Raw genomic sequence first — 26,612 nt, forward strand, 5'->3', positions numbered from 1 at the left:
ACAACATATTGATATTCTTGGAAAGTTCAAGACATGCTTATTCCTCTTTAAAAAGGAATACACAAAGCCAAACTTGACAAAACCCTAAAAACACAAATTTGGAAATTTCCAAAATTGATTCCACATCTCTCAAATTAAAGATCACCCAAACATAAAATATGAAGACACTTAGCATAAATCATGTCACAACTCTATTATCAAACTCACAAAGTTCCAAAACATTGGGGGTTTTCCCTTTTTCAAGCATCAACCAACAAAATATCATAGATCCAAGTTTCAAAAGAGAAATCAACCATAAAAATATACTCCAAGCCCATCAACTCCAATGCTTGGGGTCAAACATATCTTAACTCAAAGAAACTCCAAGAGAAAAGAGATGAAGAAGAAGATGATGATGGTGTTGTGATGCTCCAAACAACCTCCAAGCAAACCCAAAATCTAGCACCAAGAATCACTCACAAGATCTCAAGAACTCAAGAGGAAAAAATCAAAGTTTTCACTTACCTATGCGATGGTGGTTGTCAAGAACACAATGGTCAATAGGATTCCAAGAGAAAGAGGATCGTGGCTGTGCAACAAATGACTCACAACGTGTTTGATTGCAAAATTTGTTGAATATAAATATCGTGTCTCATGATTCTTTACTTATCTATAAACTTCATATACACAAAATCTCAAATTCAATTAGATAATTTTAATGAATCAATAAAAACGGTGAAACATATTACATCAATCAATTATTTCTAAGGCCTTTTGTTTTGATCCATCTCTGTCACATTCCATCCATCTCTTTTTACTCTCCCTGTCTTCCCTTTCCGTTTTTCCCCTTCTCATTTTCCTCTTCCACCACCTTTGTCCACTATCAAGCCGCCTTCTCATTTTCCTCTTCCAGCACCTTCACCCACTATAAAGCCGCCATCGCGTGCCACCATCCCACATCCGTTGGAGTGCTGCAAGATCACCATTGTTGTCATTGCTATTCGAGACAATCACTAGTGTTTGCTTCACCACCACAGACCTGATTCAAACCCACTTAAAGTCAGCACTAAACCAGCACCATCGCGAATCACTCCGATCCTTGAACTCCGGTGTGCTTCCACAGAACAAGCTCTCGGACTACCTAATTAAGGAAATTAGTAAAATCTGTATGTAATCTCCTAATCTCCTTTTTTTTGTACTTCGGAAAATTAACAAAACAAGAAACAAAAACTAAGACAAGGCTAATGAATCTTGCAACATGGACTGGGCGAGACCTTAGGGTCCCTCACCCAGGCGCGCCAGCCCGGGGCGACATACGAGCCAGGGAGTTGGGCCTTCTCCCGGGAGGCTCAACTGGCCCATTAGGAGAAATTAAGGGCGCCAAGCCCAACCCCCGCATCTATAAATAGGGAGCGGTTACCAATTCTAAGGGACTCTTAGCTCATTTGAGAAATACAAACTTGAAATTCAGTTACTTTCTCTCTCTAAGCGGTTACGCTCTTACTCTCTCTAGATTCTCACATCACGATCCTCTCACTATGGGTACCGTACCTCATCTCTATGTTCTTGGATAGAACATTTGGCACCGTCTGTGGGGACCGGTAGATTTCGATTCCCCGACCACGTGGATTGTGATTTGGTTGAGAGAAGTTCGATTTTCCAGGCAATTCTCTTCGATTTTCTGGAATTTTGGTTGAATTCCTAGGTCGCTGGTGAAGCCTAATGGAGGCACATCGTCGACGAAGTAGGGGAAGGCTGAGACACGCGTACGGTTCGTCATTGCGTCGCGCGTGTGGAAGGAGGCGCGATGAATCGGGAGGTGAACTGCTGACATTTGAGACGTCGGACGCTCATAGAGATTTGAGATGGTTAATTCGCGACGTTAATCACCGCGTGGAGCAGTCGGATAGGGAAGAATGGTGCGCTTACCACCGAACAACAGACCACGTTACAGAGGAATGTCACGATTTGCAGCGCGCGGTTGAGCAGTTGATAGCGGTAGGGGAACCAATCAGACCTCAGAGAGATCGGGCCTTAACGACTAAGGAAGTGAGCACGATCGCAGGAGGATTTGGTGGAAGTGGATTCACTAGTGCAGCAAGGAAGCGATACGCCAGGGCGATGAACACGGTCACAGAGACTCCTTTCGGTTTTTCACACCCAGACATTAGATTTTCGTCCGCGGACTTCTGCGAAATAAAGCCACACCTGGACGACCCGATTGTGGTCCTATTGCGTGTCAACCAACTCAATGTACAACGAGTGCTTCTGGATCAAGGAAGTTCGGCGGACATCATTTACAGTGATGCGTTTGATCGGTTCGGTTTGAAAGAAGGAGACCTCACTCCCTACATAGGGACTCTTGTGGGGTTCGCGGGCGAACAAGTATGGGTAAGGGGCGTCCTCGATCTTGATACTACATTTGGTGAGTTTGAGAACGCCAAGACACTGAAGGTGAGATACCTAATCCTGGGAGCAGTGGGATCCTACAACATGATAATCGGCCGGAATACCTTGAACCGTATGTGCGCCATGATCTCAACAACACATCTGGCGGTCCAGTATCCGTTACCAAATGGGCGAATTGGGAGAGTTGTTGTGCACCAGAAGTCGGCGAAAGGGTAAACACGCAGTGGACGCTATTCGTCGATGGGTCATCGAATGAGAGCGGAAGTGGAGAAGGGGTCACGCTGCAGGGGCCTGGGGAGTTAGTACTAGAGCAGTCCTTAAGGTTTCAGTTTAAGGCTAGTAATAATCAGGCAGAATATGAAGCTTTAATCGCAGGTTTGAAGTTGGCTATCGAGGTTCAGATCGATAGTTTGCTGGTAAGGACAGATTCGCTGTTGGTGGCAAACCAAGTGAATGAAGTATTCCAGGTGAAAAAGCCAGCCTTGATAAAGTATCTCGAGCGCGTTAGGCTCCTGATGAGTCGATTGAAGGAGGTAGTGGTCGAGTTCGTGCCGAGAACACAGAATCAAAGGGCGGACGCCCTGGCAAAGTTGGCAAGCACTCGGAAGCCCGGAAATAATCGGAGTGTGATTCAGGAGACACTCGCCAATCCAAGCATAGAGGGAGAGCTGGTAGCCTCTGTTGACCGCCAAGAGACTTGGATGGACCCCATTGTGGACATCTTGGCGGGAGAGCCAAGCGGGGTAATGAAGTACACAAAAGAGCAAAGGCGAGAAGCGGAGCATTACACACTGCTTGAAGGAATGCTTTTCCGAAGGGGATTTAGCTCGCCCCTCTTAAGGTGCCTCCCACCCGGTAAGTATGAGAACGTTATGGCGGAGGTTCACGGAGGGGTTTGCGCCAGCCACATATGGGGGAGATCCCTAGCGAGCAAGGTCCTTAATTAGGGCGGGATTTTACTGGCCCACGATAAGGAAAGATTGTGCGGAATTTGTAAAGAAAAGCGAAAAGTGTCAAATGTTCGCAGACTTACCCAAGGCCCCGCCAGAGCAGCTAGCCAAGATCAGCTCGCCATGGCTTTTCGCCATGTGGGGAGTTGACCTCGTCGAACCTTTCCCAACCGCCAGGTCACAGATGAAGTTCATCCTCGTGCGGTGGACTATTTCACCAAGTGGGTAGAGGCCGAGCCCCTAGCAAGCATTACCGCAGGCAAGATTGTAAACTTTTACTGGAAGAGAATCGTGTGCCGGTTTGGGGTCCCGAGGGCGATTCTGTGAAGAGATGGGAATCCAGAGAAGATTCTCTTCAGTGGAGCACCCTCAGACCAATGACAGGCGGAATTAGCTAATAAGGTGATCTTGCGGGATTTAAAGTGTCGACTTTTCGAAGCAAAGGAAGCTTGGTTGGACGAGCTTCCGGTGGTGATCTGGTCCTATAACACAACACAGGATTCGACAACAGGGGAGACCCCTTTCAGGATGACCTATGGCGCAGACGCCATGCTGCCCGTGGAGATAGACAACAACTCTTGGAGGACGGCACCGCAGTATGAAGGCGAGAACCCTTCCAACATGGCAGTGGAACTAGACTTATTATCTGAAACACGAGACGAGGCTCGTATCAGAGAGGCTGCAATGAAGCAACGAGCTGCAGCGAAGTATGACACGAAGGTTCGCCCAAGGGCGATGCAGGAGGGGGATTTGTTGCTTAAGAAACGAACCGGGAACACGAGAAACAAGTTAAACTCGATATGGGAGGGCCCTTACAGGATTTTGAAGGTATTAGGGAAGGGGGCCTATCACCTTGAAAGCTTAGATGGGAGGCGGGTACTGCGGTCTTGGAATACAGCGAGTTTGAGGTACTATTACAGTTGAAGCCTAAGGAAGAGCCCAGCTTGGCAAAAGGGCGAGCAGCTGAGTGCGACTCACGAAGATTGACGGATTAAAAACAAAGACACGCGTTCTTGTTCTCCATCTCGAGAGTTTGTTGGCAAAAAACGCCTAAATAGTAAAAACAAAGACACATTCTTGTTCTCCATCTCGGGAGTTTGTTGACTATAACGTCTTATTGAAAATACAAAAATTGTATCAAGTCATTTCAATCACACTGAATTGCGGCAAGAGCTAGGTGGGAAAAATTCCCTGAAGGTGGCGATCCCAACACGACCTTGATGTCTGGGGATCGCTCCGGAAAAGCCGACGCAACTTGCCGTCACTCGTCGGCGATGTGTGCGGATAAGCTTCTTATCCATACAGCCTCCCCGAAATATGGGCGAGCAAACCTAACTAGGCTAAGTCTTGGGCAACCTATATGGCCATTGGGACACGAGCAACTGTAAGTCCTCACCAAGCAAAGCTGGCCAGGCCACACTTGATCTTACGGGAAACATGGTGTGAACAAAGCCTCAGTTCAAAAACTGAGCAAAAGTCATAGTTAAACCCAGCACACCACCAATGAGGTTGAACGTAATTCAGAAACAAAGAAACTAAAGGAAAAGGGGGTGCGGGAGAAAGCGAGAGAAAACGTTGGGAAGCGTTAAAACAGACATAGGAAGTAAAACTTAACTGATTAATTAAAGGTGAAAGTACAACGATAACTATCAAACAAAGTAAAAAGGAAGTAGCATTACAATTATTCGAAACAAATTAACATTATATCTTCTTCTCTTGTTCCACAGCATCCCCGAGATCAACGTCGGCAACTTCTGGTGGGTCTTCCGGACCCTCTGACCCAGCAGGAGTAACCCTTTTAAAAGCACCCAAGGGGTCAAGGTTGATAGTAGGATGGCGGAGCTTGACTTGAGCTTTGGCGATCAGGAAGCCGCGAACACGCTCCTTGGCAGCCGCATGGGCAGCTTCACTCCTTATTTTCTCTTCCAGGGTGGCGGTTTGGGCCTCGTTGTCAGCCAAAAGTTTACACTTGGATGCCAGATCCGACTGGGCCTCAGCAAGCGCCTCATTCTTGCCCGCCAGTTCCTCACGCAAAACAGCAATCTCCTTGTCTTTGGCGGCGAGGATTTCTTCCTGTGAGGCAGCAGTGATCTCCTTTGCGTCAAGGTCCCGTCGGAGCTCCTCGACCTGGGCCTCAAGTTTTTCCTCCTTCTCGTTCGCCCTTATCATCGCAAGTATTGCATCCTTGAGCTTCTGCGGCATCTTCTCTGTCTTACTCTCCTCCGCCGCTAACTGGTTGCACAGCTTGGAGCAGGTGTCATTGGCCCGAAGGTTATCAGAGCGCAGCTTCTCTACCTCTTGGCGAAGCCCGACAATTCCGGTAAGAGGTCGCGCCTGCCAGGCCACTTGGGCGAACAGGCAGCCGGCGCGGAGAAGATTTGACACAGCTTCCTGGGTGACGTCTTGTGGGTTATGGCTGGGAGCCCCCCTTAATTTTTCAAGATAATGGTGGGAGAGGAGAAAGGAAAAATGATCTGGGGGAGAGCTGCTGGAAGGACCCGTGGGCTGGGCTGCAGAGAGATTCTCCCCCTCGCCACCAACCCCGGGAGAACTAGGGGCCGATGGACCGAGGGTCGCCTTGACAGGCGAAGGAATCGGCGGGCGGATGGAAAAGGGTGATAGTTGACCTTCCGCCAAAGTCACAGGGCGAGGAGCATCTGGCGTCTGGGAAACATTAACCTCGCCAGGATGGTCGGACACCAAGGGATCGCGAGCGCTACCCGCGACAACAGGGTCAGGCGCGACGGATCCTCCGCTTGTGCCGGTCAAAGGAGTGGCTTGGGGGTTTGAGTCGCCCAGTTTGCTTCTCTTGGGTGAGCAGGCGCTCACTGGTGAGCTCTGTCTTTTTCCTCCGACCTGGACCAAAGAGGGCGCCTTGACTTTCCCAGAGGTGAAGGCCTTCAGCAGATCAGCGGTAGAAAACTTCATGCTTCCTGAAAAGTAAAGGGAAAAGTCGTTAGCAACAAAGAGACTAAGAGGAAAGCTTGAAGATGGCGTTTAGAAGTGAAACCTAATCGAGGGAATAGTTTGGAGCCTCGAGAAGTGCCGAGCAATTCAACGCAACTAAGGCGTGTAAGATCAAGGTTTGATCAGTGGTTGCATCTCTATATTTTGATGATTACAATTAAGGTTTGTGATGATGAACAATTGTGGTACCCTAACGTTTGTCTCCTTGAGTTGTGACAAACAGGTTCTGAATCTGACCCAAGCCTATTCATTCAGAAGAAGAAGAACCAAAGAGAGCTCTAAATATTATCATATTCGTTCAGAACAGTGGCAAATCCTTCAGAAGTTCTGAAGATGGAAGCTCTCAAGAGGTACTGAAGAACCGAAGTCAGAAGTTCTGAAGACCAGATGTTCCAGCGGAACGGTCCAGAAGTAGAAGACTCAAGTTCTGAAGACCTGAAAGAAGTTGGCATCTGAAGACCAAAGCTATTCTAGCCCTGACGTTCAGAAGTTCTGAGGAACTTGTTCAGAAGCAGAAGTTGCAAGGTCAGAGGATCCAAGCTTCCGTCTAACTATGATCAGAAGCTTCACCAATGTTCATCTGAAGCACTCCAGATCTCAAGTTAGCTGGTGAAAGGACAGGTCGCTGTCATAGTACAAAATCGTACAAGCCTCAGTCTGTCCGTCACCTACCTCGTGCAGCCTAGCAGTCTGATTTTACAAGATTGCCACTCCAACGGAAAAAACCCTAGCAACGGCTACATCATATGCCTTGGAGTATTTAAAGGCTGAAGATAGAAGAAAGAAGCTAAGAAACTTTGCTGAAATCATTCAACTTATACGAACCAATCTCTTAGCATTATTTCTTCACTGTTCTTAAACATCTGAGTTCACTATTAGCTTTTTAGAAGCATTTCTTGTAAACCCGAAACCTTTTACATTACTTTGTAAAGTTCCTTAAGAGACCAAGGTTGGTCGGATCTTGAGAGGACTGAATCAAGGTTGATTCAGTGTTTAGCTAGTCTTAAGAGGATCGGTGGATCAGCTTCTTAAGAGGATACTAGTGAGAAAATCAGTGTATTCTTAGTCACTTAGCAGGTAGCAAAGTGCAGTTGTAACACTCATTGATTTTAGTGAATTGCCTTCATCAGAAGAAGGAAGAAATCACCTTCATGGGTGGACTGGACTAGCTTGAGCTTTTATCTCAAGTGAACCAAGATAAAATACTTGCGTGCTTCACTTCCTATCCCTCAGCACCTAGTTCTTATTTTTGAGTTTGGAAAAAGTTCAAAAAGTATATCCTTTATTCAAAAACTCTATTCAAACCCCCCCCCCCCCTTTCTAGTGTTTTTCGCACCTTCAAGGCGGGGAAGTTGAGACAGGACCCCAAAGGCAAAATTTTCTCCGGAAGAGGGAAATGCCTTAGGGGGATCAGCCATGGACTTAGGACATTGGGTCCAGTAAAGCGGAAAGAGGGCTTTCCCTCCTTTCTGCGTGAATGTCGAGGGGTAGGAGGGGTGAACAATGACCCGGAAGTACCGGCGGGCCAAGTAGGATTCAGAATCAACTTGGAATGGAACAAACCGTTCTCGACCTGGCCGGGGCACCAGAGCAACCCAGCCGTGGGAACCCAGGGATCGAGAATCCACTTCGAAGAAAAGGGAAAAAAGGGCAAAGGAAGGAGCTATATCGACACTGCTGCAGAGGATTTCAAAACACCTCAGATAGGTCCAGGCGTGGGGGTGAAGTTGGCAAGGAGAAACGTTGACATCGCGCAGCACTTGGACGAGAAACGGGGAGAAAGGGAGTTTAACGCCAAGATCAAGGAACAAATATTCGTATACAAAGAAGAAGTTGGAGAACTTGGGGTTATTGGACGCGCGATGTTGCCAGGGGCAGTCTTGATCCCGGCACCCGGTGGTGCGAAGGAGGTTCTCCAACAGTGGGGTGCTACAGAGACCGCCAGACCTGCGAGCAAGGTAGGAAATAGAATCGCTGGTGGAAAGCTCTGATGGCTGGTCAAGGATTCCTTGGTTAGGAGCATCCTAGACAGGGGGGCAAGACTGGCGAAGGTTTCCAAGCAATGAGCTTTGATTTCCTCTATAGGGGGAAGGGTCCCTGTCAGGGGCATGATAAAAATGAAGAGAGAGGGGACGAAGTACTAACCGGAAGAAGGCTGCGTGAAGGGGAGCAAGAAGGGCTGGGGTCTACAGAGTTGTCGAAAGAAGCCGGTGCGAAAGCCAGGAGCAAGGATGAGAGCAGTTGACAATAAGTGGTGAATGATGGAGCAAGGGGGATTTAAAAGTTAAAGTGAGTAGCAGTTGGGAAATCGTATCCCATCGTGGTAAGGTGGAATGATTACACAGGGAGAATGTGACACGGTTTTTGGGGGAATGGGAACGGCAATAAGTGAAAAGTTGCAACCGCTGAAGTTCATTGGTTTAAATTCAAATTGACAGGCTTTATTGTGGATTGAAGGGACATATCGGAGATAGCGGTTAGGATTTTGTAGATTCGTTGGACTTTGTGTTATTCTAATGCGTTACATGTGGCATACACGCGTCAATTCATCGTGGTCCACGGCGATCATTGCTGGAACGGGGCGAGGGATCCAAGCGCGGTCGCCACGAGCCAGCTTGTGGACTCGTGGGATCGAAGGAATTCGCTAGGAAAATCAAAGAATTAGTCTTAGGCTCTAGTTATCAAGCCATGTTGGCAATTGTTTTAAGTCATTAGGCTTCGGCTTTAGGTAGCTTACTCATGACCGTCGCCTTGTGTTTGCTTTTTCCTTAAAAGACACACTCAGCTCTCATGCTTCGAGCTCGGTGTCTTGTGAACTGGGCGAGACCCTAGGGTCCCTTCACTCCCTTGCGACATACGAGCCAGGGAGTTGGGCCTTCTCCCGGGAGGCCTAACTGGCCCATTAGGAGAAATTAAGGGCGTCAAGCCCAACCCCCGCATCTATAAATAGGGAGCGGTTACCAATTGTAAGGGACTCTTAGCTCATTTGAGAAATACAAACTTGAAATTCAGTTACTTTCTCTCTCTAAGCGGTTACGCTCTTACTCTCTCTAGATTCTCACATCACGATTCTCTCACTATGGGTACCGTACCTCATCTCTATGTTCTTGGATAGAACACAACAGCAAGACTTCTAACTCCGACGGTGGTTGCTCTACTAGCTGGACTCCAAGGAGGGCCGTTGAGGACGCTTTCTTTGCTAGCCAATCAGCCGCACCATTGCCTTCACGTTGTATCCATTGCAATCTGGCAGACCATTCCCGCTCCAGAATGTCCCGAATGCCTTGGAGCAACAAGGCTTGTTCATGGAAACGCCAAGCACTGGGATTCTTCAATACTGACACCAAGTTGGAGCAGTCTACTTCACACACCACATTACGATAGCCTTTGCCCCAAGCTAGCAAGAGCCCTTCCCTCAGCGTCGTCATCTCTGCCGTAATTGCGTTGCCACCTGTGGCACTCCAAGTGAATCCCCGATGCCAAACACCTGTGTGGTCACGGAGAAGGCCGCCGCCACCCATGATACTCTCCTCCTCGAGTAAGCTACCATCTGTGTTAATTTTGATTGAGTTCAAAAATAGAAAGCAAACCTCCTAATAATAAAAAAAAAAATCTTTTAAAAACAAATAATATCAAATTAAATAATATCTCAATATTCCAACCCATATCTTATTTTAGCAAGTGAATACAAGAAAATCCCAGATGTTAAATTGATGGTTAGCTTTCGTTCAATTCTTTTATCATGGATATGATGTCTTGAAAACAGTAAAGAACTGTTTGTCAACGGAAGATATGTTCAATTCCAACTAGTTCTGGGAATATTTTGCCATTCCATCAAATGTTCTGACAAATGTAGAATTGAATGATATACAAGATAATACATAAATAAAAAAGGATATATGAGAAAAAACTGTCATTCCGGTCCCTCTATTACAATGGCTCAATGACGACTTCAATTTTCAGGTGTTGGCCACACTACAATTGAAGTCATGAACTTCAATTTTCTCATACTGCTTTTTCCCCATACATACACTACTCCACATCATCGTTAAAATATGCTTTGCCTAGTTGACGATATCTTAACCAGAGATAAAGCTAATGTTGACATGATGCTCCTGTGCTCTTCCAGAATTAATCTTCAACTCTTCTGTTTCTTTTTTTTTAAATAAAACTTGCTTGAGCTATTCTTTTCTGGCCTCGAGTAGCAAGTAGCTCAGAGTCCTGCATAAGTTTTGGCAAGCCTCAATAACAGCAAGCAATGTGATTGATAATTATAGGAAAAACATACCAACAAACCTAAGCTGAAGTTATGAAAGATAGGATTGTTCTTAATATCTTTCGGTTAGTCGTCAAAATCTCTTTATCCAGAACTATTCGTTAGACTTCAATCCTCTCATAACTCAAATTCCATGTTAATTGTAAATGACTATTGAATCAACGGGCATAAAAAATATGAGTGAAGTAGCCCTCTCAAGGTTTGCTAGAACAAAACTCCACTTCCTCTAATAAATTAACCTAATTTCTAAAGATGCTAACGAAATATTCCCTTTAACTAAAGATTAATTAATTAATATAAATACTAAATAAAATCACAACTTTTTTTTTAACAAAAGAAGTTTAAGATACCTTACATACCCTCTCACGCCCAGGGTTGCTCTACCCTTATAGAGGCTATATATGTTATATCTCTAGCCAATGTGGGACTTCTAACACACCCTCTCACGCCCAGGGCTGGACATTTGGACCATGGGATTTACAAAACTAGACATCTACAGGGTGCCCCAAATTGGGAGGTTTCCACCAACAAACGGATACAAACGGATCTAGAATAGACTCTGATTCCATATCAAGCAACCAATTATCCCAAAAGCTTAAGCTGTTGGGTAAGGGCTAAATAGATGGTTTTATATTATATTCTCACAGGCCCCTCATGTAAGAGCCCACTTGGGCTTGAAGCGTGGATAATGCAAAGGTCCACCTACCATGATCTGAAACTCCATTTTTAATTAGAATAATGGGGGGCAGCAAGGATCGAACTCTAGAGTCTAGACCACTTAGTCATAGAGACTCCGATACTATGTCAAACAACCAATTATCCCAAAAGCTCAAGTTATTGGGTAAGGGCCACATGAATGGTTTTATATTACATTCTAACAATTGGAACTTGATAAAGTTTCTCCTACCGCAAAAGAATTAAAAGCATGAACTTACTCTTTAACTTACCCTATAAAAGCATTCAACTTTAGAATTTGGACTACCAAGTTTTGCAATATTCATCTAACTGAATCGATATTTCAGAACAAGGTTCTCTAAAAAACTCACCAAGAAAGCATGTGTAGATAATAGCATTTCTTGCTAATTATCTTTTAATCCTACTGATGCAAGTTATATAGATAATTGACAGATTTTACCTGTACAATAGCCTGTGCACAAAACTTCCCAGAAAGAACAGCGCCTTCCATTGAAGCTAGATATTTTTGTTTCGTGTAATCTCCAGCTAAATAGAAACCTTCTATAGGCGATCTTTGTATGGGACGGCAAGGTTCACAATTTGGAACAGTTTTGTAAACTGATCTGAAACCATGTTGTCAGTTTCGTTAGGATCAGAAGACTACTGTTATGTAATCCTCATTAGCTGAGTATCAAAAGAGACATTCCACAATCCATGTTTTGCTAAAGAATTAAAGGAAATAATCCACTACTTAAGGTGTTCAATCAAACCTTGGTGTTTTCACAACATGGTACTTGAGAATCTTCGCTTTGCTTTGGTCTGCGGAAATTTCATCAGGAAAGAGTTTAGCAAGTTCAGACATTGTGGCACCAATAATATCTTCATCACTACATGAGATCCATTCTTCAGCTGGAGCAAAAACCAACTCCAACATAGACTGGTTTGGGTTATAATATTCCTGCATAAGACAGTGAAACACAGTTACCCAAACAACATTTTAAATATTAATGATTACCAGATAAATGGCTATATGCAGAAGGAATTCAATCACAAACTACTAAAATATATTTTGCATTAATATCTGAAAGCTGAAATAAGTTGTGCAGAGAAAGGGATTACTGCTTATCCAGAAAGGATTATCTCAATCCATTCAGGGGCCTCTATTTACATATACAGGAGGGTAATAATGCTAGCCTAGACCATGTAGGCACAACTTTTGCATGGGGTTTAAGAAATAAACCAGTGCAGATAAAAAACAAGTGAGAAGTGGGTTTACCTTACAAGTTACTGACATGTCGGCATATACACTCAGAAGGGGACTTCTGCAAGTAGAAAAATATAGAATGTACAAGAAGATGTGAGGGGATGAAACTGCTTTATTTATAATCTACAAATGCAATTACGAAAATAAACAAGAACAAGAGTTCATTAGTTAGGATTCTAAATATTAGGGATTTATTTTATTTTAATTTAGGAGTCTATATTTTAGTTTTAGATTTAATCTTTTATTTTAGTAATTTATATTTTATATTTTATTTTGAGAGTCTATCTTTTATTTTGAGATATTATCTTTTATTAGGAGTCAATCTTTTATTTTAGTAGTTTATATATTTTCTTTGATAGAGTCAGTTTATTATAAATAGGAGTATCATCCTTAGGTTAGAGTCATGGAATTGAATTATTGAGTTGTAAAGGAAACCAGCCCTATTGGAGGAACCAGCCATGTTATCTTTTACTTCCAGTTTATATAATAAAAAAATACCAAAAATATTTTCTTTTGTCCTCTTTACTCTACCGATTTCACTGTTAGGATTTTACGGATCCTAACATCATTTCACACAACAAAGATGATGTGATCCTCATACCAAAAACCTCAGCCACTTGTTAGCTGCCTCCATCAAATAGCAAGATAATATCACTTGCAATACAATAAAAAATTATCTATCTTTAACATACACAAAAAACTCAATCAACCTCCTCATGATAACTTCCATAAACTCCCTAAAAAAATTCTAAAGAAACAAACTCAATCAAATTAAACAAGCAATAGGAAAAGGATCTCCTAGCCAAATAGTTATTTATTTAACAGATTCTTTTATTTTATTTTTTCTTTAGCACCCTAACAGAAATCAAACCAATTTCTCCTTGTTTTCTCGCCATCTTTTTTTTTTCCTCCATTTTTTTCTTCTTAGTTGATTTGAGCAGCGGTCATTCTCAACCTCTAAGTTTTGTTTAAAATGGCAACTTATGTTGAGACTTATGATGTTCAATGAAGTTAGTTTATGATATTATGTCATATTTGAGGGTTTTCCATCATTTCAGATTATTGTTCTTAACATAGGTTCTTAGTTCTACTTTATTCTATTATATTATCCAGTTTTTATCTATATTTTGGTGCGTATATTATATTTTTTATTATGGGCACAATGCTTCAGCCACAACCCGCAACCTCATCCGCCATATTTTTCTATGGTCGATATTTGGCTTGCTGTCATAAACTGTCATCCGCCACTGATAACATTGCTCATCTCTTAGTAATCCTTTCTATGTTATATTTACCTAATTTCCCAACAAGAGGTGAGAAAATATGAACCTTATGAAGCACGAAAGTGAAATAATATGAATCTCGTTCCACAAAAATCATAAGAGATATTAAGTGAATAGCATTTTTATCCCTTCCAAACATCACAAGTGTTTCAAAGTATGAGGAATACCTGCTAAAGAGAAGGTGATCATACGTGTTCTTCAGTTTTCTGTCAAACCTGGAAATTTGATATGTATTTAGTATGTCACCACAAAGGAGGAGCTAAGTAAGCTTACAATAGAAATATAGAATCATCATTGACAAAATATTACATAGTAATTGTCCTCTTGTCATTCTGAATTTTGAAAAGATATATCAATATAGTAAGAGGATTTTTATTTTTCAAAAAAAGGCATTAAACTGTCATATTACAGCATCAATATTTAGATGTTTTGTCATTAGACATGGTTCAAGAATTATACGATATTATGGCACCATTTGAACTATGTAGTCAACCACATAGTAGGAAAAAGCTTTGATTGTTTTGATAGTGATTAGTGACATAATTTTATATGTTGAAATAGGTGCCTACACCTTAACTTTAGTTTCCATTTACCAAAAATATTACAACCATTCAATCAGAAGAATATAAATTACAAATCAGATGGTGAAGATTTCTATTCCATACTTTTCAGTTCATATGAGAGGTTTTCCATATCAGATATCAAAATGATAGAATGATGACCATAATAATTTAATTAAAATATGGAGCAGAACAAATGCCCAAAAATAGTTTCACCATCAAATTCCATTACTTACCATATGTGAACATTTATGACTGGGACGCCAACTAATTTTTCCAATCTCTGGAAATATGGAATCCCTTTCCAGTTATCGGGAAGAAGCAGCTTCAGAATATCGACTGTTTCAATTAGAAAAAATACTCAAAAATGTTAAATTATCAAGATTAAGAATGCCAGATAAAATATTCAGGCGGCAAATAGGAAAAACCTACCTGGAGCTGCAGACACATAAGCGTCACCTTCAATGACCTTCCCATTATTTAGCAAGAAGTTCTTCACTGTGCCATCATCATTTAGCTCGATTTTCTGAATACGTGAATTGAGATGAACTTCACCACCCAAGGACTGAATATGATCAACAATTGGCATACAAAGTCTTTCAGGGGGGTTGCCATCCAAAAAGGCCATCTTGGAACCATGCTTCTCCTATTGAAGAATTTAACAATATATTGATTAATTGAAGAAGAAGAAGAAGAAGAACTTCCTATGTGCCCACAAACCCTGTTTGTGGAGTAAAGAGTTATTACTACTCTGATTTCATTCAAGTATGAAATTTGAAATAAAATGAACTTGTCAAACAAATTAATCATAATAGAAAAGAATTTTAAGAAAGGAAATGATTGCACCTGAAGAAATCGATTTAAAGCAATCAATATGCATTGCATTGAAAGTTCATCAGGGTTGATGAAGTTTAGTGCCTTGGACATTGCTATGAACACCTCATCAGTTACTCGATCTGGTATGCCCTATAATATGCAGAAATAGTGTGTTATTCACATTTGCAATAAAGTGAGTAGGTTGCTATCTGTTCTGGTGAAATCAACCAAAGGTAGATAAAAATTATTTTTGAAGCATTAAGTAAGCCTCGGGAGAACCACACTAAAAAAGCGAACATCCCGCCACGCCCCCCAGCCTAGCGCCCATGCGGACTGCTGTGGACTAGCCCTTTGACTAGTCTTGGCCAAATACTACAATGCCAGTGTCACCACCCGTGTTGTTCATTTGGGAGTGAGAGACATGGTAGAAGGCTTAGATACCGATTGATGATAAGCATAGCAGAACCACACCACAAATGCTAGTTGATGTAACTGGAGAGCCCAAAGTGTTATAAGCCCCACACCAAAATCTCATACTTATTATGTGGGATCCCACTCCTTGCAATTGGATTGCAATGTCATATGACATTACAACTTATCATTAACCAACTATCCCAAAAGTTCACTCTATTGTGTGAAAACACGTGAATGGTTTTATATTATATTTTCAACACACCCCTCACACAATAGTTTATTGGCCTGAATCTGTTGCCTGCTAGGCAGCCATGGTATACTTTTGCCACCGAATGTCCAATTGTCTTTTGGGTAACAATGCACAGACCTACCTTTCATGTGCTGAAAATTCAATTTTTTTAATCAGAATAATGGGAGCAACAAGGATTGAACTTCAGACCACTTGGTCATAGAGACTTCGATCGATTGATACCATGCCCTGAACTAACTACCATGAAAGCTTAACCTGTTGGGTGAAGACATATGAATGCTTTTAAATCATATTTCTAACACAGCTAAAACTACAGCTATCCTTTCTTTATATCTCGATAATGTAAAATACCATGACTGCCATAATTGAATTAAGAAATAAACAAAAATACAAGAACGAACTATACAAAATTTATATATCTCCCGATCTTGGAAGTATGTAAGCTTTTTTCTTATATCAATCCTGACCCAAAGGACCAGCAAGTCAGCCCAGTAATACAAGGCAAACTGACGAGACAACTTCATTCATATCCCTATTGGATCAGATAACAATATAAAGTTCTATCATATTTCTCATAAAGTTCTATCATATTTCTCAGTTAATAAAAAATAAACAAATTTCAGAATAAAGAAAAAGGAGGAAAAATAAGGGACAAGGCTTCAACTATTGACGTGTTTTTATAAATGACAATATCAGGAAAAAAAAATTTGCTAAGGTCTCATATAGACTAAAGATATGGTAACACTGGTCCTTATAAAAATTTGGGTAATCCTCACCTCCCAAGCTAACTTTTGAGAATGAGTTAGGCCCATCCCAAATTCAAGATGGTATCAAAGCCTATCCTAGATCCATTCATTGGGCTACTTGTAAATGTCTAGTCCTGCGAACTTCACGCTCTAGATGTCCATCCTTAGAGTGAGACAGGTGTGTTAAGGCCCCACATTGACTAGAGTTATGGACCTTAAAAAGTCCTTATAAATGATAAGGCAATCCATCCATGAGCTAGCATTTGGGGTAGAGTTAAGACTAGACTCAAATTCTGGGAAGAATAAAAAAACACCACCATATTTGATAAAGAATTGGAGATCTTAATCGTAGATTATGGACTTCTTTTTTTAGGAGAGACTGCATAAGAGTGCATGAATATAAGGATTGCAACAGATAAACTCTAGTCTACAAATTGGGAGTACAAGTTCCACATCAGTAGTCAACTCCTTCGTTCTGTTGTTGCCTTTCAGTACATTATTTAATACATATACAATATCATAGTTCGGTTTCAAATTAACAAGCAGAAGTAGCATGAAAACAGAGCAATAAAGAGTTTGATCTAAGTTGAAAATTTCAGAATTGTCATCACTGAGTTGATCGTGACTCCATGACAAACTGACAAGACTTCCTCTATACTTTTATGTCACAAACATGCCATGACCTTGACTGGTGATATAACCAAGTAACCTAAATCTATTAATGAATTGTTACATATAAGCAATCAAGAGATTCAAGACAACTGCTATACCTGCTTTCTCATCCATTCTTTAACAGAAACACCATCTTGAGCCTCAACATATGCCTGTCCACCAAGCATAGCAGGCAGAAGTCCAATTGCAAATTTGACTTTCTCTGGCCAGGTCAGCATCTCATTGTTCCTCAATATTGCCCATATTCCTGTTATCACATTCACAGTATGCAACTTGTAAAAACTGGTTAAAATTTAGGATCAAAAAATCTAAGGAAAAACTCTAGAAGTGGAATTGTGCAGACACTAAAATAAAAAAGGAGATTTTAAGCATCATTTATTTCCTTTTAAAAGAGAAAAAAATATAAACCTATCCTGCAAACCATCGTAGCGAAGAAAATGAAATAAGTGAATAAAAGAATAAAGGAATCACTCTTAAACACCAGAATGTTTGTTCTCAAAACTTGTATTTTTAAATGTCAATTTGCATAAAATGGAACCAATTTAACATATCTTGCCTCAATGGTTATCAAACGCATTAAGATATCAAAGTCAATTTACTGGCATATTGCGTTACTGAAATCTTTCAAGGAAACTAAAAATTTCAATACACATTTTGCAGCAGACAAATGTAAACTTTCTTATGGTAGGTTTTCTACAAAAGCAGTTCATGTGCTTTATAGAGATGTCAAACTTCAGGTGGACCTATAAGCAAACACAAATAAATTAAGTCTTGCACCTTACCATTTATTGGGGCAGGAAGGACTTCCGCAAAATCAAATCGACTAAACTCCCCAGGCTTACTTGGCATAGCAAATATCATAGAATGTTCCTTCCATTGTAACCGATCATTAATACCGAGTTCTCCAAATAGATTCTGCACATTAGGGTAAGCCCCAACTTTGGGGAAAAGGAAAAAAATGTAAAGCAAGGATAACTGCAAATAAAAATTGCTATAATTAAAAAAATCATCTTGATTAAATACTCAACATGATTTACAATAAATGTTACATTTAGAAAGAAAAACTGAAGAGAGATATCAAAATAGTAGTGCCAAGGACTAATTGGTCCACAGTTACTGTTAGGAGTAGACCAAATTATCCATACACGCAAAAGCTGTTTGAGTTTGAAGCTTGGACTAAGCAGAAGTTAACCAAAACTTTTTCTTTTTTTTATTTAACTTATAATTAGAAGCATGAGGAAGCAAGGATCAAAATCTTAGACTACTTTGTCATGAAGGAAAAAGGCCTCCATAGTCCATGCCATACTGTTGTCCAAAAATGGTTTTCTGGTGTCCTTTTCTTCTATCTCTTTTCTTTCTCATGTAATGTCTTATGTAGCTCTAGGAGACTAGGAGGATTCATGATACTTGAAAGAACTGAAATATTTACACAGTTGTGTTATCTATAGTCATTTACAAGCACTAATTTATAGACTGGTATGAGGAATAAAAAAGGGAAATAGATCTATCCTAATAATAGTACAATGTCAAATCAAAATGCTTAACATGATCAGAAATAAAATGGTTAACTAATAATCATATTCACAACAATGATCCAACAGCATTTTACTTCTTTTGTTTCTCTTCTATCAGAGGAAAAATAAATGGTTTGATAAAGGCATGGTAAGTTATTGAGTTAAAAGGATGCTGAATTTTTCAGAATCAATTAAATTAACAAATATAATACAGAAAAAGGTTAGGCCAGGGATTTTAATGAACTTACAGAATATGTGTAGGCCTGTCTCGTACCAATCTCCATCCTCATCTTTCCACGCAGCAACCTTAGAAAACGAGATAATCGTGTGAATACACAATGCATTAAATTGAATTATACTAATAAATAAGTTGTGTGTATGGTGGTCATCTTTAACGAGCCTCCCTGAAGATGATATTCTAAATTACCACTTCAATGTCTCAGAAAATCAATTCATAAAACAAGAACTCGAGTTATTGGTCATATAAAACCAATACACCCATTAGATTATGATTGAGCATTCAGGTAATTAAAAGCTTCCTATTTAATAAATGACAAGCTAAAATGTTGAACAAAAGCAGCACTAAGCAACAACATAATGAAAATGGGATTAAATTAGCAGGAAAACCTTTCCACCTAGAACATCTCTTGCTTCCAGCAATATAGGCTTATGACCAGCATCTGCCAAATATTTTGCAGTTGATAAACCAGCCAATCCTGGGATGATTTAAAATACACATTAAACCAAATAGGGCACACATATTAATTACCATTGAAGATACTAAAATTCCAAAGCTTTTTTTTCCATTACTAACACTGAACTGTCACAATTAGACTTCTTTTAAGGCAAATGTTAGTCGTTAGTAATGTTAGTAAATTAGGCTTTCTGAGGATTCGAACACTGGACCCTTCACCCTTCATCCTACTCATGTCCCCTAGCTCTTACCACTTAAGCTAATCTTCGGGGACAGTTACTCTAACAAGTGATGAGCCAGTATCAATGTAACATGTCATAATATTTTTTTTTTACATCGAAAAAATAAATTGCACCCTCCAGGAACGGATCTCTGGACCTCCCTTATCTAACTCTTACCACTTGAGCTATCATTCTGAAAACACCCAGTAGAACTAAAGCAAGAAAAAGCAAAACTTTGGAAGAAAGATACAATTGTGATGAATTAAATGAAATGGGCATGTAAGCTTTAAACTCTTGTTACCTACCTGCACCAGCAATAACGACCTTCAAGGGTTTTGCTGGACGCGGAGAAGCACGAAAGGTGGAAGACAAGTAAGCAGCTTCAAGGAAATTAACAGTGTTTTCAAGCTGCGGGCGAGGGTAGTCGATGCAAACTACACGGAACGGAGAGCCATGGTTTCTCAACCTGATGGTTGCACGAGTTGAAGGAAATCCCAATCTCAAGGACTCACTTCCACCAAATGATAGAGAAATTGAGCTATCAGTAGAAGAAGAAGAAGAAGAACCCAATTTGATTGTGTTTCTTGCTCCAGCATGATAATTCAAGTTCACTGCAGATAAAATTCCACAACCAGCCATTTGAGCCAAAAGAATAAACAATTTGATGAATCAAATAAAGCTTATAGCAACTTGAATAGTTGATGAAGAGAAAGGAAACATGAAAGGTTGGATACTAATTGGGAAGTGTGTTGTGTTGTGTTGAGTTGGCTAATGGAAATGGTAATGGTGGGAAGGAAGCATTTGTTTGGTGGAGAAAGCAACACGCCACTAATATTTTGTACTATTTGGTGTTTGGGTGTGGGGGTTGTAAATTGAATAAATAATCTTCTATTTACGATTTTTTTTCACCTCCACCTTTGATAAATATGAAGAGATGATAAAAAATGAGTGATATAGTATGTGATGTGATAAGAAATGCAGAGATAAATAAGAAAAAAAATGTGTGAAAATGTGATAGGAGAGAAAATGAAGTGTGAACAAATCATTAGTTGTTGTAAATTGTAATGTTAATATTTGTGTTTTCCGAATATTCTTGTTTGGATAGTGAAGAAGGTGAGGACAAATTTCGTCCTATCCGTTTAAATTGGTCACAATGCCCTTTGTCTTTCTTGTTATTTACGTTTTGCACTTTGTATGCATGAGGGATATGAGGGGTAGGATAGGGATTGCATTTAAGTGACATATACGTCACTCTAAACTTAATGCACTTTCCAATACTAGCGGTGCTTGTTATCTATTCATTTATTTTCAGAATTTCTTTTATTCATAAATGTGTTTTTCGTCTCCGTAAAATAGAGGTCAATCAGAATTTATCTCTGCAAATTCTTTTTATAGAAAATATAATCAATGTTGCGTTCTAAGGTAAGCTTAAGTAAGAATGGTACTAAAAGCAAACCCTATCAGAGCACTAAAATAGCAAAGATGTAATAAAAGGGAATATTCTCATTAATTGTTAAAAAGTTCCTGGTACAAGGTGATGACCTTCCTTTTTATAGAGGGTAGGGTCATGATGTGGACTTTTCCTACATTTGGGCCTGACAACCAGGGCCCAAATCCCTACGCACATAGGACAAATTCAAGAGAATCTTCCAGCTGGCTTGCGGGTCCACTTAAAGGGGGCGAGAATCATCGGTATTTCGCCAGTTCCCGCCATGTCTTCCTTCGTCCAGCTGATTGCTTGTTTTGGGCGGGCATGGAGGTCTTTATGTCCCGCCCAGTCCACATGCCCCCAAGACATGAGGCTCAGGTAGATTGAGTCGAAATGTCTTCATTATGCTATTTCGTCGTCTGCCTCCATTGTTCATTGAGTGATTTTTGGTGAAGTTGTTTGTGAATGTATTGGTTATTCTACAATGTCGCCTTCACGTTTGCTGTTATATCGCCACTTTCTGTATTCGTTGATATACCGCCACTTGTTTTGTTTTGTTGTTATGCCGCCACTTTTATGTTTTGTTGTTATGCCGCCACTTTTGTGTTTATAGAGATATGTCGCCATTGTCTCAACCGTCAATCAAGTCTTTTCCACTGACACACGCAATCTTTGTTTTCCGGGATTCGTCATCATTTGCCATGAATGCAGTTTCTATTTGTGTGTCTCGAGGAGTTATACCTTTTCACTTCGCACCTTTTTAAAAAAAAATTAAATTTCAAATCCCACGACGTTTCGCTATTTGTCCCACTCATTCTCTCTCCTCTTTTTCCCTATAAAACCTCTTTTACCTCTTCACTTTTTTACTTTCTGAAACTTTCTCACTTTCTCCTCTTTGAACTCCGGCGAATCCTTGCTTACTCCGGCCGTCGTCATTGCGCGATGTTCTCCTTTAGCCGACGTTCTCCTTACCCAATCTCTCATCCCTTCCTCCAGTGAGTTCTTTACACCCTTTTTTCTCATTTTGTTTTCTTTCTCTTTCTTTGACACTGTTCATCTTCTTCTTTTAACTTTCATGAAATTACCCAGTATGTCATTGAATAATGTTAGCGTTTCTTCCTTAGAGCTTTCGTCACCTTCAACGGAGGGGGAAATTTCTGCCCCCTCTGTTATTGAAATTCACTCCTCGCCTTCCATTCACGAGGATTCCGGACCAGCCGGTTCTGTTGACTCTGTCCTTTCTTCCAATGAAGGTTTATCCTCGCCTGAATGGCGAACAGATGTACATTTGGTTGAAGATAAATGTCTGTGGCGTTCTATCTGGGGTAGTATTGGGAGCATTAATTCGCTTCGAATATCTACTCAAGGGTTTACAAAGGTAAATCCCGCCACTTCATGTAACGAGGACCTTCAGCTAAATGTTCTTCCCTGTGGCGAGGATGACTGTGTTCTTTTGCGAAAAGATTCATCAGATGAGTCGCTCGACTTCTTTTTCGTTTATGGTTATTTTTTCACTGATTTGAACATTAAACTTCCTTTTTCGCCTTTCATATGTCATGTTTTGTCCTTTCTGAATGTGGCGCCTTGCCAACTCCAGCCCAATGCCTGGGGCTTTATCCGTTGCTTCGAAATCTTATGTGATCATTTGAGCTTCACGCCCACCTACCCTTTGTTTTTTCTTTTCTATAAATCTGTTACTAAGAAACCTACTTCCGTGAAGTGGGTTCCTCTCCTAGCCCGCAAGAAAATGAGTCGGTTTACTGCTCTTAAGAGCCATTACAAAGTGTGGCAGAAAAAGTATTTTAAAGTTGTTGAGTCGCCTGAAGTAAAGAACTTGTTCCGGGATTCCAACAATTGTCCTCTCTTCCCATTTTACTGGACAAAAAATCCTCGCCGAAAAATCTCCGTTTCGTATGACGCCTTAGACGATTCTGAGCGAGGGGTTGCCGATTATCTTCGTTCATTGTCGGTATTCTCTGGTCATGAGTTGATTGAGGCGTCAAAAACTGGCACCTTAAATCAATTTTTTAGTAAGTCAATGATCTTTATACATAACTTGCTTTTTCATTCATGCCTCACTTCTAACTGTGATACTTTCCTATGTAGCCACGATGGGTAAAGGTAAGGTCGATGCCAACCCTTTGAAGATGAAAGAATATCTCGCCCAATCTGCTGAGGCGGCGAGAAAAAGAGCTGCTGATGCTGAGCAAAAGAAAAAACTTGAAGGTACCTCTGATTCAGACAATATCAGAGACCCTAAGCGCCAGAAAACTTCAAGCGCCGCTGAAAAAGCTGCTGGTGACAAACCCTTGTACCAGACGAATCTAAATCAATCCGGTTTGGCCTCAAGAGGTAAAATGTTGGAGAAAAAGAAGGGACATGATAATGTCCTGCCACCCCGGTGAGATCCAAATGCGATGATTAACCACCCGCTGACTCCGTTTGCTCATGCCGGTTCTAGTGCAACCATTGGAGGCGAGGCCCTTCCTACCTTGCTGAGTTTGTCCGATCCTCATTTCAACGGTTTGGATTTCATGAATCGAACCTTTGACAACAGGCTCCACAAAGACATTTCTGGTCAAGGTCCCCCCAACATTGCTTCCATGGCCATTCACCATGCTCTTTCTGCCGCCAGTACCGTGGCGGCTATGACTCATTACATGAAGGACATGCATTCAGCCAAGAATCGTCTCGAAAAGAAGGCGACTGATTGGAAGGCTGTGTATGAGCGAGCGAAGGTCGACGTCGAAACTGCCAACAAGCACCTGAAGTCATCCGAGGAAAAATGTGTTAAGTTAACTGAGGACTTGACGACTTCTGATTTACTCCTTCAAAAAACTAAATCGTTGAAGGAAGCCATTAATGTCAAACACACTGCTGTTCATGCCAAGTGCCGGAAGATGGAAGAGAAGTATGACCGCCTGAATGCTTCCATTCCAGGGCGTGCATCCATTCAATTTTCTCAAGGCTTTCTCAAAGCTAAAGAGCAAATCAGTGTTGTTGAACCAGGCTTTGACCTTTCCCATATCGGGTTTTTGAAGGAGATTAAGGATGGGCAGGTAGTCGGCGATGATGATGTTGATATTGACCTCCTTCCTCAATTCAACTCTGAAAGTGAATCTGAGGAAGAAAATGGTGAAGATGGTCATGGCGAGAACAAGAATGGGGATGAAGGGGAAAAGGACCCAAAAGCTGCTGCAAGCCAAGACAACGACGCCAACAATGAAAACCTGGCTTGATCTTATTTGTTATTTTATTTTGTTTATGAGCCAAGCTTTGTTTTGGGCTTAGCCTCTTTTGTTATTTAAAGCATGTATGAGCCACACCCTTTTTTATCTTTAATGAAGTTCATTTCAGTTTAACTATGTTGTTACTTTGAAGTTGTTATTTACTGAGCTTTATCAACGTTTTGGTTTATGTACCTTAGCCGATTTTTCGACGAGGCTTGGTTTCTAGTGGCCACTAGAATTGCCAAGGCTTTTAATACTCGGTGGCGATACTTTCTTATTCCGAAAGGATTATTCGCGGTATTTTATACCTTGATACGACTTACGCCGCATAAATTCGTAATATAAATAAAAAATAAACAATCTCTTGGAATGATCTTTTCATTGCTTTTCAACACATGGGAACTATTGTCCCTTCATTTTTACATATGTCGCCTCATTAAAAACCTTTCCAAAGAAAGGGAAAAAGAGTGCGGCTTCATTCATTTTTGTTGTTCCACTTAACTAAAGTACTGCTTCAAATGTGAGGCGTTCCATGTTCGTGGAATCTTCTGACCATTAAGTTGTTCTAATTTATAGGCTCCACCTCCAACATCGCCAATTATCCTGTAAGGCCCGCCCCAATTGGGCGAGAGTTTGTTATGCTTGTCAGGTATAGTCTTCTTTCGAAGCACTAAGTCTCCTACCCTCATAGTTCTTGGGACCACCTTTGTTGCGAACTTCCTTGCAATCTTCACCTTTCCCGCCTCATTCCTTAAGTGTGCCTCCCGTTGTTCCTCAGGCAGCATGATTGGATTTAGGGATGGCAATGGGTCGGGTAGGGTGCGGGTTTTGCCAAACCCAAACCCAAACCCGAAATCAAAAACCCACACCCGCACCCGCACCCGAACCCGAAATGGGTGGTGAACTTAAACCCACACCCGAACCCATTGGGTTTCGGGTTCACCCGACCCGTACCCACACCCGCACACAACCTCAAACAAACAGTTGAACTCGGAAACCCGACCTGAAAAAGACTGTGAAGAGAGCTATATTATGTAATGTAACATTGTAATTGCCATGTTACTGTTAAATTAATATGCAAGATGCTGCATATATTGTATTGCACAAGCAGAATACTTAGGTTTCACTTATACAGATCCGGGTTCGGGTAGGGTTCGGGTGCGGGTTTGGCCAAACCCAAACCCGAACCCGAAAGTGATCGGGTAAAACCCGAACCCGAACCCGAACCCGAACCCATTTAACTCGGGTTTTCACCCAAGAAATCGGGTCGGGTCGGGTGCCCATGGGTTCGGGCTTCTCTGCCATCCCTAATTGGATTTGCTATCAAATTCTTCCCATTGTCGTCCTCATTAAACCGAGCTACTCGCCAACTTTGGTTTTCAATTTCCACTGGGAGCATGGCATCAGTTCCATAAGTTAGACGATATGGGGTTTCCTTCGTGCTTGTCTGTTCAGTCGTGTTGTATGCCCATAGGACGCCTGGAAGCTCTTCCGCCCAAAGACCTTTCGCCTTATCCAATTTTTTCTTTAAGCCCTTCAAAATGACCTTGTTGGCTGATTCTGCCTGCCCATTTGTCTGAGGGTGTTCTACTGATGCAAATCGCATTTCAATTCCCATATCCGCACAAAATTCTCTGGTGACATTGCTTGTGAATCCCATTATCCATTACGAAAGCCATGGGGACCCCAAACCTACACACAATTCGTCGCCATAGAAAGTTCCTGACTTTAGCGGCCGTAATAGTCGCCACTGCTTCCGCCTCTGTCCACTTAGTAAAATAATCAACCGCCACAATGATATACTTCATTTGTGCCTTTGCTACTGGGAATGGTCCTAAAATGTCAGTCCCCCACATAGCAAACGGCCAAGGTGCCATCATGGTTGTCAACTCTTCAGGCGGAGCTTTGTGTAAGTCAGAGAAAACTTGACACTTTTCACACTTCTTGACGTATTCCAGGCAGTCTTTCTTCATTGTTGGCCAGTAAAATACTGCACTCAATACCTTTACTGCCAATGATCGCCCTCCTATATGACTAGAGCATACTCCTTCGTGAACTTCTGCCATGATTCCCTGAGCATCTCTCATGTCCACACATTTGAGCATAGGAGACATAATTCCCCGCCGATATAGCTCATCGCCTACCAGCGTGTAAAAACTAGCCTCCCTACGCTTTTCTTTTGTGTTCAAATTATCATCCTTTGGAGGGTTTTGGAGAAAAGTTTTGATTGATTCCATCCACGAAGGCTCGCCTTCCGTTACCG

The 26,612-nt window shown here is 41.3% G+C and overlaps 1 protein-coding gene across 1 annotated transcript; it reads right to left on the minus strand.

The window, feature by feature from the left end:
• Positions 1 to 10,098: 10,098 nt before the first annotated feature.
• Positions 10,099 to 20,493, minus strand: LOC130722255 (15-cis-phytoene desaturase, chloroplastic/chromoplastic). The gene is made up of 13 exons (XM_057572937.1): positions 19,996 to 20,493; positions 19,403 to 19,491; positions 19,024 to 19,081; positions 18,044 to 18,199; positions 17,360 to 17,508; positions 15,210 to 15,329; positions 14,796 to 15,009; positions 14,600 to 14,702; positions 13,971 to 14,018; positions 12,533 to 12,578; positions 12,027 to 12,214; positions 11,717 to 11,879; positions 10,099 to 10,526 (listed from the first exon to the last, which is right to left on the minus strand). The coding sequence occupies exons 1-13, from the start codon at positions 20,327 to 20,329 to the stop codon at positions 10,467 to 10,469; spliced, it is 1,728 nt and encodes a 575-aa protein (XP_057428920.1). The 5' UTR covers positions 20,330 to 20,493; the 3' UTR covers positions 10,099 to 10,466.
• Between the last annotated feature and the right edge of the window lie 6,119 nt (positions 20,494 to 26,612).

The sequence above is a fragment of the Lotus japonicus genome, chromosome 6 (genome assembly GCF_012489685.1).
Source record: "Lotus japonicus ecotype B-129 chromosome 6, LjGifu_v1.2".
Classification (NCBI taxonomy): domain Eukaryota; kingdom Viridiplantae; phylum Streptophyta; class Magnoliopsida; order Fabales; family Fabaceae; genus Lotus; species Lotus japonicus.